The following is a 15,236-nucleotide window of genomic DNA, read 5'->3' on the forward strand; positions in this document are numbered from 1 at the left end:
TAAAAAAAAATCAAACAAATAAATGATAAAGCTCAAGGAACATAAGTACAAAGTCACCTTGTAAGTTACACCTACCACTGAAATGAATAAATGAGCCATTTATACATTAGACTTCCATGAGTGTTATTGGCCTGAGCCCGTCCTTCAGAGCCCAGTCATATCTGCATTTTTAAAATCCCATTTCTGAGACAGACCTTTTTGGAAAATGACCAGATGTAGGTCAAGCCACCCCATCAGAGCCACCCATCATGCTTGCTCTGATGACATGCTACCATCTTTCTATAAGTTACCACAAAACCTACTCCATGAGGTTTCTGTACTAGAGTAAGGTGCATAAATTAGCACCTAGCAGAGTAACTGACAGAAAGCAGTAATTTAAGAAACATTAGGTCCCCTGTAGCAGCCACTTTTTGTGCACTTTATCTTCTCTGCCCCTCTCTGATTTCAACTGTGGCTGAGGTGGACAGTTCTTTGGAGCTCAGACTCAACTTGTGCTAAATCATCCCAACCTGGGTCTTTTCCAACACCTTGGTGCCCATTGGTGGCTAAATGCTCCTGCCTCCTGTCCTTCTGGTGGGCAATTTCTGGAGAATGTTCTTTTTTTTTTTTTTTTTTTTTTTTATTTATTTATTTGACAGAGAGAGATCACAAGTAGGCAGAGAGGCAGGCAGAGAGAGAGAGAGGAGAAAGCAGGCTCCCCACTAAGCAGAGAGCCCGACGCGGGACTCGATCCCAGGACCCTGAGATCATGACCTGAGCCGAAGGCAGCGGCTTAACCCACTGAGCCACCCAGGCGCCCCTGGAGAATGTTCTATTTCCCTCCTCAGAAACTTCCATGGCGCATAACAGTAACATCGTCCTCAATGGGCTTTTCCTTCTTCACAATATCACACTGCCTGACTTCTGCATTCTAGAATCATCTAAATTAACTGCCTAAACCTACATCTCAGCCTCCAATTTCAGGGACACACAAATTAAAACTGTCCCTTTCCCACTCTCCTCTCCCATAATCCATTGTTCTTCTTTCACAGGTTTTCCCCAACCAACACACCAGCCAAACCTGGACTGGAACAGGAACATGGAGAATTACAATCCATTGATTTACTGGTCTTTGCCCATTCCTAGAGCACAAACTGCTCAAGGGCAAGGACCCTGTGACATGCTTGGGATCCTCAGTGTCCAATGGAAGAGGAGGCAGTTGTCCCATGGAAGCAGGTAGGCACTACACCAAGCTGTGGTAGTCACTGAGGCTGTTCACCAGTTTTTCCTGTTTTCCGCCTTCTTCCAGGCACAAGGTAGCACTGAATTTCTCTCAGCACTCTAGAAGTTAGGCATAGCCATATAGCTTGCTCTCACCAATGAAACATGAGAATAAGCCACGTGTGCTGTTTTTTCCAGGCAGAAGTGCTCATTGCCAGTGTGACCTGAGCTATTGTGGCGCCCTCTTTTGGTGGTACCTGCTTTAACCTGGATCCCAAGTGACTTGTCATCAGAGGCCCCCAACACCATCACACTGCCAACAGGTAGCGTTCAAAAGTAATAAACAGCTGTGTGAAGCTCCTGAGATTGTGGTCCTGTTTGTTACTGCAGCGTTGCTTAGCCATTCTGACTGATACAAGCTGAGATAGGAGTGCATCTGGAGGTTACAGAGACACAAAGGGGAGGGAATCAGATCTCTCAGAGGTTCAGATACGCTGCACAGGGGAATTGGAAATAAGCCTTAAAAGAGAAATATTCAACTACTGGAGGAGTGAGAGCAGTCCAGGCAAAGCAATCTGTGTGGGGAAAGGCTTGGAGTCTGGAACCCCAGAGTGTGCTAAGGAAACTGCAGGTAGGTTAGCAAGTTGTAGGGTGGGAGAGGGAAGGGGAGGTGACAGTAAGATGAGGCTGGGTAGAAGAGTCTGCCCTACTCAGGAGCCACATTGGTGGCTTGTAAGGAATTAGTTATATGGCATTTTAGGCAGGGTAGCGAAATGATTTCATCAGCATTTCAAAAAGATTCTTCTGGAACTGTGGAAGGTGAAGAGGAAGACCAGTTAGGGGACATTTATAATCCTTCCAAGAGATCAGGGGCTACACGGAAGCAGAGTAGTGGGGAAGGAGAGCCAGGACAAGTGCTGAGGGGTAGATCTTAGAGGCCCCTCTGTGCTTTCTGCTGGGCTCTCACGACACCCAGGCTGCCCGCATCTCAGTGCTCACCCCAGCATACTCTGGTTACTTACTTATTAATTGCAGTCTTCTTGAGGGTAGGAAATGTCTTTTTCTTTCGTTTTTTGTTTTGTTTTGTTTTTGCTTTTAAAGATTTTATTTATTGGGGCGCCTGGGTGGCTCAGTGGGTTAAAGCCTCTGCCTTCGGCTCGGGTCATGATCCCAGGGTCCTGGGATCGAGCCCCGCATCGGGCTCTCTGCTCCGCAGGGAGCCTGCTTCCTCCCCTCTCTCTCTGCCTGCCTCTCTGCCTGCTTGTGATCTCTGTCTGTCAAATAAATAAATAAAATCTTTAAAAAAAAAATTTAAAGATTTTATTTATTTATTTGACAGAGAGAGAGACGGCAAAAGAGGGAACACAAGCAGGGAGAGTGGGAGAGGGAGAAGCAGGCTTCCTGCTGAGCAGAGATCCTGATATGGGGCTTGATCCCAGGATGCTGGGATCATGACTTGAGCCAAAGGCAGACACCTAATGACTGAACCACCCAGGCACCCCTGTTTTTTTTGTTTTTGTTTTTACAGATTAACATTTTATTACTCAATTTAAAAGGCAGTGTAATATTAGAGAGATTTTAGCTTCCTGGGAAACCAACAAGAAAAGCAAAACGTGTCCAATAAAAAGACACAGGTGTTTAGCTTTTAAAGGGATAGCTTTCTTTGTCCAGAGCTATATTTGACAGGACAATTTTTTGTATTAAAATGATTGCTCCAGGGTGCCTGGGTGGCTCAGTCGGCTAAGGGTTTCACTCTTGGTTCTGGCTTAGGTCACGGTCTTGGGGTTGTGGGATCAAGCCCCACATCGGGCTCTGTGCTCAAGGAGAGCTTTAGGTTCTCTTCCCTCTCTCCCTCTCACCCGCACACACACTCTCTCTCTCAAATGAATAAATAAAATCTTTTTTAAAAAACCTGAAATTCTATACCTATTAAACACTAACTCCTTGTTTTCCCCTCCCCAGCACTGGTAACCACCATTCTGCTTTCTGCCTCTATAATTCTAACTGTTCTAAGTGTCTCATATAAATGGAATCATACAGCATTTGTCCTTTTGCATCTGGCTTATTTCCCTTACCACAAAGGTCCATAAGTTTCATCCAAGCTGTAGCATGTATTGGAATCTCCATCCTGGGGCACCTGGGTGGCTCAGTGGTTTAAGCCGCTGCCTTCGGCTCAGGTCACGATCTCAGGGTACTGGGATCAAGTCCCATATCGGGCTCTCTGCTCAGCAGGGAGCCTGCTTCCCTCTCTCTCTCTCTGCCTGCCTCTCTCTCCATCTACTTGTCATCTCTCCCTGTCAAATAAATAAATAAAATCTTTAAAAAAAATAAAAAATAAAAAATAAATAAAATGTTCCTGGAATGTTTAAGTTGTTGCAAAAAGATGCAATTTCCAGTGTGTTGTAAACACTAACCCTTTTAAAAAGTGCTATTTCCCTCTTTTAAGGACAGCCTCTCTGATTCATTAAAAAGTCCATGACCACTCTCTTCTGTAACAGTCAGAAATTTCACGTTCCATTTCATCTGAATTCATATTTCTCTTCCGACCTATCAAAACATTATCTTAATAAAATATGGCTTGTGTCTCAAAGTCTACTATACTCTGCAATGAAAATATGTATATAGATAAAATTTCATTTTGATCAATTTCAATTTTATCACCCAGCCAGGAGTGCCTGGCTGGCTCAGTGGGGAAAGCATACAAGTCTTGATCTCGAGGCTGTGTGTTTGAGCCCACATTGGGTGTAGAGCTTACTTAAAATAAAATAAATAACCTTTCTTTAAAAAAACTAAATTTTTAGGAGCACCCAGGTGGCTCAGTTGGTTAAACATCAGATTCTTGATCTCAGCTCAGGTCTTGATCTCCGGGTCATGAGTTTGAGCCCCAAGTTGGGCTCCACGCTGGGCATGGAGCCTAGTGAAAAAATATATATTTTTTTTTCTTAATTTTCTGTGGCCTTAAGGCTCTAAGTTTCAAACTTTTCCTTCTGGATTAAGTAATTATTATGATTATCCTTAATAATTAGTTTGTCAAAACAACATGCATATATGATAAATTTTGCTAAATAATGATTAAGCAAAAATAAAATAAAATTACAGGGGTGCCTCGGTGGCTCAGTTGGTTAAATGTCTGACTCTTGATTTCAGCTCAGTGATGTCAGCTCATAATTTGAGGGTCTTGGGATGGAGCCCTCTGTAGGTCTCTGCATTCAGTGGGGTGTCTGCTTGAGATTCTCTCGCTATTCTTCTGCCCCTGCCCCTTCCCCCATACACACTCTCTCTTTCTAAAGTAAATAAATAAATCTTCTAATTAATCAATTAATCAGATTAGATTAGAAGTGCAATTCTAGGTGCACCTGGCAGGTTCAGTCAGTAAAGCATTCAACTTTTGATCTTGGGGTCATGAGTTCAAGCCCCACATTGGGTATAGAGCTTAAGTAAGTAAGTAAATAAATAAATATTTTAAAAAATAAGTTGGTAACATATAATATTTTTTTAAAAAGAAGTAGAATTCTAAATAAGATCATTGGGCCCTTTCTTTTCAATTAGTTCATGTATTTACGGATGAACATTACTTACCATTAGAATTAGATAGGATTCAGCATGAATTCTATTCTAGTTTTCATTTTTTTTTAAAGATTTTATTTATTTATTTATTTATTGTCAGAGAAAGAGAGAGCAGAAGCAGGGGGAGTGTCAGGCAGAAGGAGAAGCAAACTCCCTGATGAGCAGGGAGCCTGACACAGGACCTTATCCCAGGACCCTGGGATCATGACCCAAGCCAAAAGCAGACGCCCAACTGACTGACCCACCCAGGCATCCCCCTAGTTTTCATTTTTGTAGATTTAAGAACTGAAAATTTTGTTCCCATAAATATGTAGATATAAATAGAGTCTTGTCATAGCAATGTCACTAAGTTCTTTGAAATCGTATGAAGTTATATACCAAAACACAGTGACTTATCATCAAAAATCAATCAGCTGGTTTCTTCAACAAATGGTGCTGGAAAACTGGATATTCAAAAGCAAAAGAATGACGTGGAACCCCTACCTCATGTTGAATACAAAAATTAACTCAAAATGGTTCAACAACCTAAATATAAGAGTTTAAGCCATAAAACTGTTAGAAGTTCATGACCTTGGATTTGGTGATTTTTTTAAGTCGTTGTTGTTATTGTTGTTGTTTAGTAATCTACATGCAATGTGGAGCTCAAACTCATGACCCTGAAATCAAGGGTCGCACACTCTCCTGACCAAGCCTTCATTGATGGGTTCTTAGATATGGACACCAAAAGCACAAGCAACAAGAGAAAAAATAGATAAATTGGATACCACCAGAATTTTAAATATTTGTACTTCTAAGGACTTTATTACTATTTTTTTAGTACGCTCTTACATCCAACATATAACTTGCACTCATGACCCCAAAATCAAGAGTGGCACACTCTGCTGAGTGAGCCAGCCAGGTGTCCTGATCTAAAGACATGTCATCAAGAAAGTAAAAAAGACAACCTACAGAATGGAAGAAAATATTTGTGAATCACATATCTTATAAGAATCCAATATCCAGAATACATAAAGAACTCTTACACTTCAACAACAAAGAGGCAAATAAAAGATAATAAAAAAATTTAAAAATTAAAAAAATTTAAATATGGTCAAAGGACTTGGATTGGTATTTCTCAGAGAAGATATACAAGTGGCACCAACAACCACATGAATAGAGACTCAACATTGTGAGTCATTAGGGAAATGCAAATCAAAACCACAATGAACTACCACTTCATACCCACTAGGACAGCTTAAAATATATATATATGGAAATAAGTGATAGCTACGATGTGGAGAAATTGGGACCCTCATACAATGTGCTGGTGGGAATATAGAATGTCTCAGAGGTTGTGGAAAACAGTTCCGTGTTTCCTGAAAAGTTAAATATAGAATTAATATATTACCCAGAAATTTGACTCCTAGGTACATATCCCCCAAAACACTAAAAACAGGGGCACCTGGGTGGCTCAGTGGGTTAGGCCTCTGCCTTCAGCTTGGGTCATGATCTCAGGGTCCTGGGATCGAGCCCTGCATCGGGCTCTCTGCTTAGCAGGGAGCCTGCTTCCCACTCTCTCTCTGCCTGCCTCTCTGCCTACTTGTGATCTCTCTCTTTCTCAAGTAAATAAATAAAATCTGTAAAAAAATAAAAAGTAAATAAAAACAGGTACTCAACAAATGCATGTGCATAGCAGCACTATTCACAATCGCCAAAGGCCCAAACACCCATCAGCAGAGGAATAAATAACCCAGTTGTGGTATATCCATACACTGGAATGTCAGTCAGCTGTAAAAAGGAAGGGAGTACTGGTCCATGTTTCAGCGTGCATGGACCTCAAAAGGCATTATGTCATGTAAAAGAAACCAGACCCGGGGCCACATAGTATACGATTCCATTTATACAAGATACCCAGAATAGGTAATTTCAGAGAAACAGAACACATCCTGGTGGTTGTGGAGAGCTGCAGGGAGGAAGGGAACAACTGGTTAATGGGTACAGGTTTCTTTTGGGGTGATGAAAATAGTTTGGAATGAGACAGGTTGCACAACATTGTGAATATACTAAATGCCACTGAATTGTTCACTTCCAAATGGTTAATTTTATGTTGTGTCGATGTCCCCTCAATAACAAAAAGGATAAAATAATAAATAAATCAGCTGCCACTCACCTTTGTTGAAAGGACAGACAAAGTAGCTGCCTTGCAGAATGATGTTGCTAAGCCACTCACTTTCTCAGAACCAACACAGATTCTGGAACTGTTCCTTTGGTGCCCTGGTGCTTCGACCTTCCTGAATGCCCCTGGGACCTAGTTTCTGCGGTAAGGGAGGGATGAGCAAGACCCCATGCCTTTTGGGAGAGCAGATCTGAAAAGGGCTCCCTTACATCTATCCAGGTCCACCTACTCCTTGGACAGCCCTCTTGCACTACCGGGATACGCGTCCCTAGTTTGAAGCCACTGCCCTGGAGAAGCGTACAGGTCCCACTCAGAGAAGTAAAAGAGAGCTCATAACAGCATTGCAATGATAACCACCAATTTAAACAACAAAAATAGGGGGTGCCTGGGTGGCTCAGTTGGTTGAGTGTCTGACTCTTGATTTCGGCTCAGGTCAGGATTTCAGGATTGTGAGATCAAGCCCTGCATCAGGCTCCATGCTCAACAGGGAGTCTGCTTTAGATTCTCTCTCCCTCTCCCTCTGCCCCTTCTCCTGCTTGCTCTCTCTCTCTCTCTCTCTCTCTCAAATAAATAAATTTTTATCAACAGGATAAAGGATTGTGGTGTAAGCTTGCAATAGAAAGTGAGTGAATTACAACTATACAACTCAACAAAATCAGAACCAGTTAAAAATCCTGCTCCAGAAAAACACAACATATGATCCATGTGAAGATTGAACATACAAAGCTAAACAGCATGCTATTTAGGAATACCTACAACATGCATAGAGAGTGAAATTATGAAGACAAGAAATGGACATATATCTAAGAAATTCAGGGTAAAAGTCACCCTGCAAAAAGGGAGAGGAATACAATCAGTGTGCAGTCCACAAGACATCTAAGGTCCTAGGAATTTATTTCTTAAGTATTCTGTTTCATTTGTCTTTTTTTTTTTTAACATTTTATTTATTTACTTGTGAGAGAGAGCATGCGCACACATGCGAGGGAGAGAGCACAAGCAGGGGAAACAGCGGAGGGAGAGGGAGCGCAATGCAGAGCTCAATCCCAGGACCCTGAGATCATGTGTCTGACCTAAAGGCAGACACTAGGGGCACCTGGGTGGCTCAGTGGGTTAAAGCCTCTGCCTTCGGCTCAGGTCATGATCCCAGGGTCCTGGAATCGAGACCCGTATCCGGCTCTCTGCTCAGCGGGGAGCCTGCCCCCCCCCCTCTGCCTGCCTCTCTGCCTACTTGTGATCTCTGTCAAACAAATAAATAAAATCTTAAAAAAAAAGAATGGGAGCTAGGAAGGGTGGAATGGCGTTCAACAGGCTCTGAAATTAGGGAAAGGGAAATAAGGATAAGCAAAGAAAGAAATGTTTGGGGTGTGAAGGAGGGCACTCCAGTCTGCTGAGAGAAGAGGATCGGGAGAGGGATCAGGGCTCGGGCAGAGGGCCTCTTCCAGGTGCATCAAGGGGCCCAACTGCAAGGTAATGCTAGGTCAGGTCAGAGCAGCTGAGTGGTGCAAATGAGTGCTCTCTTGGCCAGACAGGGAGAAAGGGGAAGCTGAGACCCCTGATGGTCTCCCTGGGGCGTGGGGCATGTATACTCACTGCCTCCGGTGTGGGAGAGGGGGGTGAGGACCGAGGACTACTTAGAGAATGGTAGAGGATGAGCCTGGCAAGAAAGTGGATGAAATGGAGTGAAGATCAAAGTTGTCCAAAGGTCAAAAAAAAAAAAAAGGTTGTCAGAAGTTCAAACAACTTTGAAGAAACCAGTAATACTGGTGGCAGGGAGGGCAGGAGAACTGGGTGAGGGGTAGCAGAAGGCCTTTCAGCGTGTACCCTTTTACCCTTTCTCAATTTTGTGGGTTTAGGGGTTTGGGGTTTTATTTGTTTAGTTGGTTGTTTGCTTTTCAGAATTTTGTTTTGGTTAGTTTGGGGTTTCGTTTTGTTTGTTTTTGGAGTGAAGGAAAACAAGCTATTTACTGGTGCGCCATCACGCAAGAAAACCGAGAGCTAATGCTCAGAGGCCTAAACTCCCCATCAGCTTCCAAGCAGCGGTTTTTAAAGGGTGAAAATTGGGGTGCCTGGGTGGCTTAGTGGGTTAAGCAGCTGCCTTTGGCTTGGGTTCATGATCTCGGGATCCTGGGATCAAGTCCCACATCGGGCTCCCTGCTCCACAGGATCCTGCTTCTCCCTCTCCTTCCGCTGTTCCCCCTGCTTGTGCTCTCCCCCTTGTGTGCTCTCTCTCAAGTACATAAATAAAATCTTTTTTTTTTTTTAAAGGTCTGAGGTTATTATTGTTCTGCTGCAGGGGCCTGGTTGTTCCTCTTCAGGGGCCTGGAACTACAAAACATTCTTGGCAGATTCTGCTTAGTGATCATGACCTGAGTCAAAGGCAGATGCTTAGCTGACTGAGGCACCCAGGTAACCCCCTCCATTTCTTGAAGAGAATACTGAAACCTCTGGGACCTTGATGGCCTCCAACCTGAACTAGAACCTAGACTTTCTGTCTCCTACTTGTTCCTTGCTCTCTAGTCAGACTTTATTTGTCAAGACCACTAAGAATCCTGAGTTTACCCTTCCTTGACACTACACCTGGGAGTTCAGTACTGCTAGCCAAGGACTGGAGGGTCCCTTATCTCATCCTGGCAGAAGTCTGGAACCAAGGGACAAGCATGTAGATACCCCTACATGAGCTATGTGGGAAAACATCCCGTAAAGCATCTGTCTACCAGGCTGCACAGGAGAAGGCAGCCTTGTTGGGCACTACGGTTTGTTTCCATATAAAACTGTAACTGGGAGGGCCTGGCATTTAAAGGATTCATCAGTTCACAACTCTACCTGCCACCAAGAACCTGTCTTAAATCCCAAGCTGAGATGAGGCCACTTGTCCTGTTCACACTCCCCCAGAAAGGAGAATTAGCGAGAAGGTGACAAAATACAAAAGTTGACAAACTTCAGTTCTTACTTGGACAGGCTGTGTATTTCTGATTTCACTAGAGTGTGCACTATTCTTTTGAGAAGTCTGGCAATGAGGGAAAGAAGAGATGAGACAGGGAAACAGAATATACAGTTATAGTTCTTTTGAAGAGTTTATAGTCTCCCAAGTAGGCAAAGGGAAGAGAGCTATCTCTTCTAGCACCCACTGTATACCAGGCTCCCTTAAACCTCAAATTAGCCTTGTGAAAAATCAGGGTCTCCAATTCAAAGACAAAAATGCTGTGATTCAGAGAATTGAGTAACTTGCCCAAGGGGCCTCTTTTAAAACGTGATGGAATATGGGTGCACCTGGGTGGCCCATGATCTCAGGGTCCCAGGATGGAGCCTGGGGTAGGACCTCATGCTCAGCAGGGAACTTGCTTCTCTCCTGCCCCACCGCCCATCCTTCCTCTATAATAAATAAATAAATCTTAAAAAAAAAAAAAAAGTAGTGGAATATGACTTTGAGCCTAGGTGTGTCTGACACAAAAGCCAAAGTTCTTGCTTGGATTTATACGGCCTGACTACAAAGGAGATTTCTACAAAGAGTGCATTTTTGAATAAAGAGAATTGGGTGGAGGCATAAAAGGCAAAGAATTTAAAAGGGAAAGCAAGGAGTTGAGCACCACCTAAACATTGCCCCAACTCTCCCACCAAAGGTCATCCCTCTGAGTTCAGGAATTCAGTTTAAGTCAGGAACAAACTTTTTCTGGGTGGATGCTGGCTGAGCTGAAAAGGAATGACTTCAGCAGTGAGTCATTTACTGCATGCCTTTTATTTGCAAAACTCATGACATAATTCCTGCAATCAAGTAGTTTACAATCTAATGGGGGAAACCAGATACTGAACCCATTATATAACAAGCAGTTTCCTCAAAATTGATGTGTAAGAGAAATGCTCTAGTCTCCTAGAGTATGTAACCAACCAGCCCAACCAATGGGAAGCAGGGGCTTTTACACCTGGGGTTGGATGGGTAGGGAGGGGAGTGTGCAAGAAAGGGGCGGGGAGGGCAATCACCCTTTGCCCAACGTGCTAATAAATGGTGTTGGCAAAGCTGTGGAGACCACAGGTTAGTTGGGAGTGACAGAGAGATAGTAGAGATACAGAGTTGAGGAGAGCTTTTATTTAGGGCGATGGATCTCTGACCTTGCCAGAGACAGCTGCAGTTGGAAAGACCAAAGATGGTAAAATGGTATTGATACAAATAATCGCATAATTAGAAGAATTAGTGCTAGGGCTAATTATACAGTAGGGGTGAAATGGGCAAGGTCATCGACAGTACACACAGTGGAGGACCTTTGCCTTGGCAAGAAGTAGGATCAGTTCTTAGAATGGAGAAGGTCGGATGGGTGCGATGATACACTATTGTTAAGACAGAGGCAAGTGGAGGGCACTGGATTGTTACTGTAGGAAGTTAAAACTTCGTTTAGGCCAGGCGGACTTAAGTGGCCACTGACTTCAGAAGAGTTGGAAAAAAGTCTTGAAGTGTGGCCGGAGGGACTGTGAACATACTCAACAGAAGATGCACGCGTGGGCAACTGCGACCTGAGCTCTGATAGCCGCGGGACGGTCTGGGTCCCTGGGAGAGGCTGCAGCCCTCTCCCCCACGGCACAGCTGGGCCAGAGCTGCACCCGCCCTGCGAGCAGGTGGCAGCACGGTCGGCGGGAGCATGGCAGGCACAGAGCGCAGGCGGGGGCGCGCGCTGGGGGGCGCGGAGCGGAGGGCGCCGCGGGCCGCCGGGAACGGGGGGCGGGCCCGAGCAAGCGGGCCTCCGCGCGGCACTTGGCACGCACGCGCAGACGGGCCGCGGGGCCCGGAGGCACGGAGGAGGGAGAGCGAGAGAGGGGGGTGTGGAACGTATTTCCGCTCTGGCGGACAAATAATACCGGCCAAAGGGGAGGCCAGGCCATCCGGCCCTTTAACCGTGTCGGGGGGGCTGGCGAAGAAAGGGGGGTCGGGAAAGGGGGAATCCTGCTCCTTTAATTCCCTCCCCTCTTCCTCCTCCCCGAGTTCTCGCCGACGCCGAGGCGCGCGGGGCCTGGAACACACTGCACGAGCCGCCCCCGCCCCTCCTTCCTTACGCCCACGCGGAGCTGGCCCCGCGCGCGCGCCTCGTGCACCCCCGCGCCTGCGCGCTGCCCAGGCCCTGCCCGTGTTTGGGGGCGCTGCCGACCCCGGGGGGGGTGGGGAAGATTGGGGGGGAAAAAACAGCGCGCGGAACCGGGCCAGGTGAGAGGCGCGTGCACTCAGGGTCGTGGGGCTGGGGGGGCGTGCCACGGAGCTCTGAACGTGGGGGGGGGCGTGCACGAAGCGTGCAGGCGGCGGGGGGAGGACGTGAAAGGCGCGTGCAAAGGGGGGGCGGAGGAATGAAGCAGCGGGGAAAGGGGGCGGGGTGAGAAGAGGCTGCAGCCCGGGCCACCCCGGAGCCCAGAACCCCAGGCCTCTGCTCCCGGTTTCTCCTACCTTCCCCGTGGGCGCGCGGGCTCGCCCGGTCCTCGCGGGCGGTCGGGCTGGGGGGTGTGGACGCCGCTGCCCCGCCCCCGGGAACCACGCCTCCGTCCTCTCGGAGGGACAGCGCTTCCCCAGGGGCTGGGGAAACTGAGGAAGAGGCCTGAAGACTGGGAGATCCGAAGCTGGGAGGCTGGGCAGAAATGGGGGCGAGGGGCCTGGAGCGATGGCTTAGCAGAGCCAGAGACCTTTGTCTCTGACCAGGTTTCCTTCCCGACCAGGGTTGCCCACCCCCGCCACAATGGCCTCTGGGGTGGAAGTCCTGCGCTTCCAGCTGCCCGGCCACGAGGCCGCTACCCTGCGGAATATGAACCAGCTCCGCGCAGAGGAGCGGTTTTGCGACGTGACCATTGTGGCCGACAGCCTCAAGTTCCGTGGCCACAAGGTCATCCTGGCCGCCTGCTCGCCTTTCCTGAGGGACCAGTTCCTGCTGAACCCCAGTTCTGAGCTGCAGGTTTCCCTGATGCACAGTGCACGCATCGTGGCCGACCTGCTCCTCTCCTGTTACACGGGCGCTCTGGAATTCGCTGTCAGGGACATCGTCAACTACCTGACGGCTGCCTCCTACCTGCAGATGGAGCACGTGGTGGAGAAATGCAGGAACGCCCTCAGCCAGTTCATTGAGCCCAAAATAGGCCTCAAAGAGGATGGGGTCAGCGATGCCAGCCTTGTGAGCAGTGTCAGTGCCACCAAATCCCTCCTCCCTCCCGCCAGGACCCCAAAGCCAGCCCCCAAGCCCCCACCCCCACCCCCTCTACCCCCTCCACTCCTACGGCCGGTGAAACTGGAGTTTCCTCTGGATGAGGACCTGGAGCTGAAGGCCGAGGAAGAAGATGAAGACGAGGACGAGGACGTGTCTGACATCTGCATCGTCAAGGTGGAGTCGGCCCTGGAGGTGGCACACCGGCTCAAACCTCCCGGAAGTTTGGGAGGAGGTCTGAGCATCGGAGGCTCCGTGGGCGGCCACCTGGGAGAGCTGGCCCAGAGCAGCGTGCCCCCCAGCACTGTGGCCCCACCGCAGGGGGTCGTGAAAGCCTGCTATAGCCTGTCTGAGGACGCAGAAGGGGAGGGCTTGCTGTTGATCCCCGGAGGCCGGGCCAGCGTGGGGGCCACCTCAGGCCTGGTGGAGGCAGCAGCGGTGGCCATGGCTGCCCGGGGGGCGGGGGGCAGCCTGGGGGCAGGGGGCAGCCGGGGACCCCTGCCGGGGGGCTTTTCCAGTGGAAACCCCCTAAAGAACATCAAGTGCACCAAGTGCCCGGAAGTGTTCCAGGGCGTGGAGAAGCTGGTGTTCCACATGCGGGCACAGCACTTCATCTTCATGTGCCCACGCTGCGGCAAGCAGTTCAACCACAGCAGCAACCTCAACCGCCACATGAACGTGCACCGCGGCGTCAAGTCGCACTCATGTGGCATCTGCGGCAAGTGCTTCACGCAGAAGTCCACGCTGCACGACCACCTCAATCTCCACTCGGGAGCGAGGCCCTATCGCTGCTCCTACTGCGACGTGCGCTTCGCTCACAAGCCTGCCATTAGGCGGCACCTCAAGGAGCAACATGGCAAGACCACAGCGGAGAACGTGCTGGAGGCCAGCGTGGCCGAGATCAACGTCCTCATCCGCTAGCGGGGCAGTCTCGGAGGCCAGGAGGCGGGCGTCCCTGGGCTGAGTGGGAAGGGAGCTAGTAGCCCAGGAGAATAGGGCGGGTGGGAGGGTCGGGAACAGGCAGGTACCGGGAACATGAGCAGATACATCCTGAGGGAGGGGCTGAAGATTCCTTGCAGAGAAGACCCCTGCCTTTTCAGGGAAAAAAAAAAAAGAAAAGTAATGGAGAGGATTCTTGAGAAGGCCAAGAGAATATGGGCTCCCAGAGAAAAATTTTCTTCTCTTAGAGGTGCATAGAAATGTGGAGGGAGGGAACGGGTCTTATAGAATGAGAAGAAAAAAAGGAAAATGATTTATTCCTGGTTAAGGCTGCCCAGGGTGAGGTTCTGATATTTCTTAAGGTGGGGGGTGGGTGGGTGGGAGTTGGGAGGGAATTTGGCAGGAGGCAGCTTACATGCTCCTGCATAGAATAGATCCTTGGAAGAGGGAGTGGTGGGGGAAAGGATTATTGAATCCCAGAAAAGGAAGTGGGGAGACAGTTCTTGCATGCTGGGGGAATGGGACTGTGGGTAAAGGCTCACCGGAACTCTAGGGAGAACCATGTCAGGTGCCAGGTAAGAGAACTTGGGGGTGAGCATCCTGGGTAGATATGAAAAAGTGGGGGACGATAGCAAGAAGGATGAATAGTGGTGGGGGTGGGGGGGTAGGGCACTTAGATGAGAGGATACAAGGAGGGCTGTTGGGTGGGAGGGAGAGGAGTAGAGACTTATACAGTATTTTTTAAGAAAAAACGTATTTTTTAGGATTTTTTCTGGAGTTTGGGGTTTTAGTTTTTCTGCTTTTGTTTTCCACAAAATAAATAATTAAAAAAAGAAACCCACACACTTTCTTTCCTTTATACTCTGTCTGGCAACTGCATGTGTATGACTATCCCACTCTAGACAACCTCTCTTTATGCCATTTGTTCAATACTCAGCACAGCTCATACAGGACCCATGCCTGAAGGAGACTTGACAAGAGCAGGAGATTGTGACAAGTGGGTTTCTCTGGCTGGGAACCCTCCCAGTTCTGCAACCTCAGCATCTGGCAGGTATCTCATACTTATGTTCCATGATTGGCGGTGGTGGTAACACACAACTTCCCCCTCTATTACAAGAGTTTGGTATCAGCCCTGGGGACGAGCTATAAAGGTGATCACTATGCCCACCAAAATTGTAAGCAGGAGGCTATTTTGGGGCATTTAT

At 47.9% G+C, this 15,236-nt stretch overlaps 1 protein-coding gene across 1 annotated transcript; it reads left to right on the forward strand.

Annotated features, from left to right (window-relative positions):
* Window positions 1-11,688: 11,688 nt before the first annotated feature.
* On the forward strand, window positions 11,689-14,211 carry ZBTB12 (zinc finger and BTB domain containing 12). Its single transcript, XM_045065132.1, has 2 exons — window positions 11,689-12,113; window positions 12,614-14,211. Exon 2 carries the CDS (start codon window positions 12,634-12,636, stop codon window positions 14,011-14,013), a length of 1,380 nt encoding a protein of 459 aa, XP_044921067.1. The 5' UTR covers window positions 11,689-12,113; window positions 12,614-12,633; the 3' UTR covers window positions 14,014-14,211.
* The last annotated feature ends 1,025 nt before the right edge of the window (window positions 14,212-15,236 follow it).

The sequence above is a fragment of the Mustela putorius genome, unplaced genomic scaffold, assembly GCF_011764305.1.
Source record: "Mustela putorius furo isolate JIRA1106 unplaced genomic scaffold, ASM1176430v1.1 tig00003856_pilon_pilon_pilon, whole genome shotgun sequence".
In the NCBI taxonomy this organism is placed as follows: domain Eukaryota; kingdom Metazoa; phylum Chordata; class Mammalia; order Carnivora; family Mustelidae; genus Mustela; species Mustela putorius.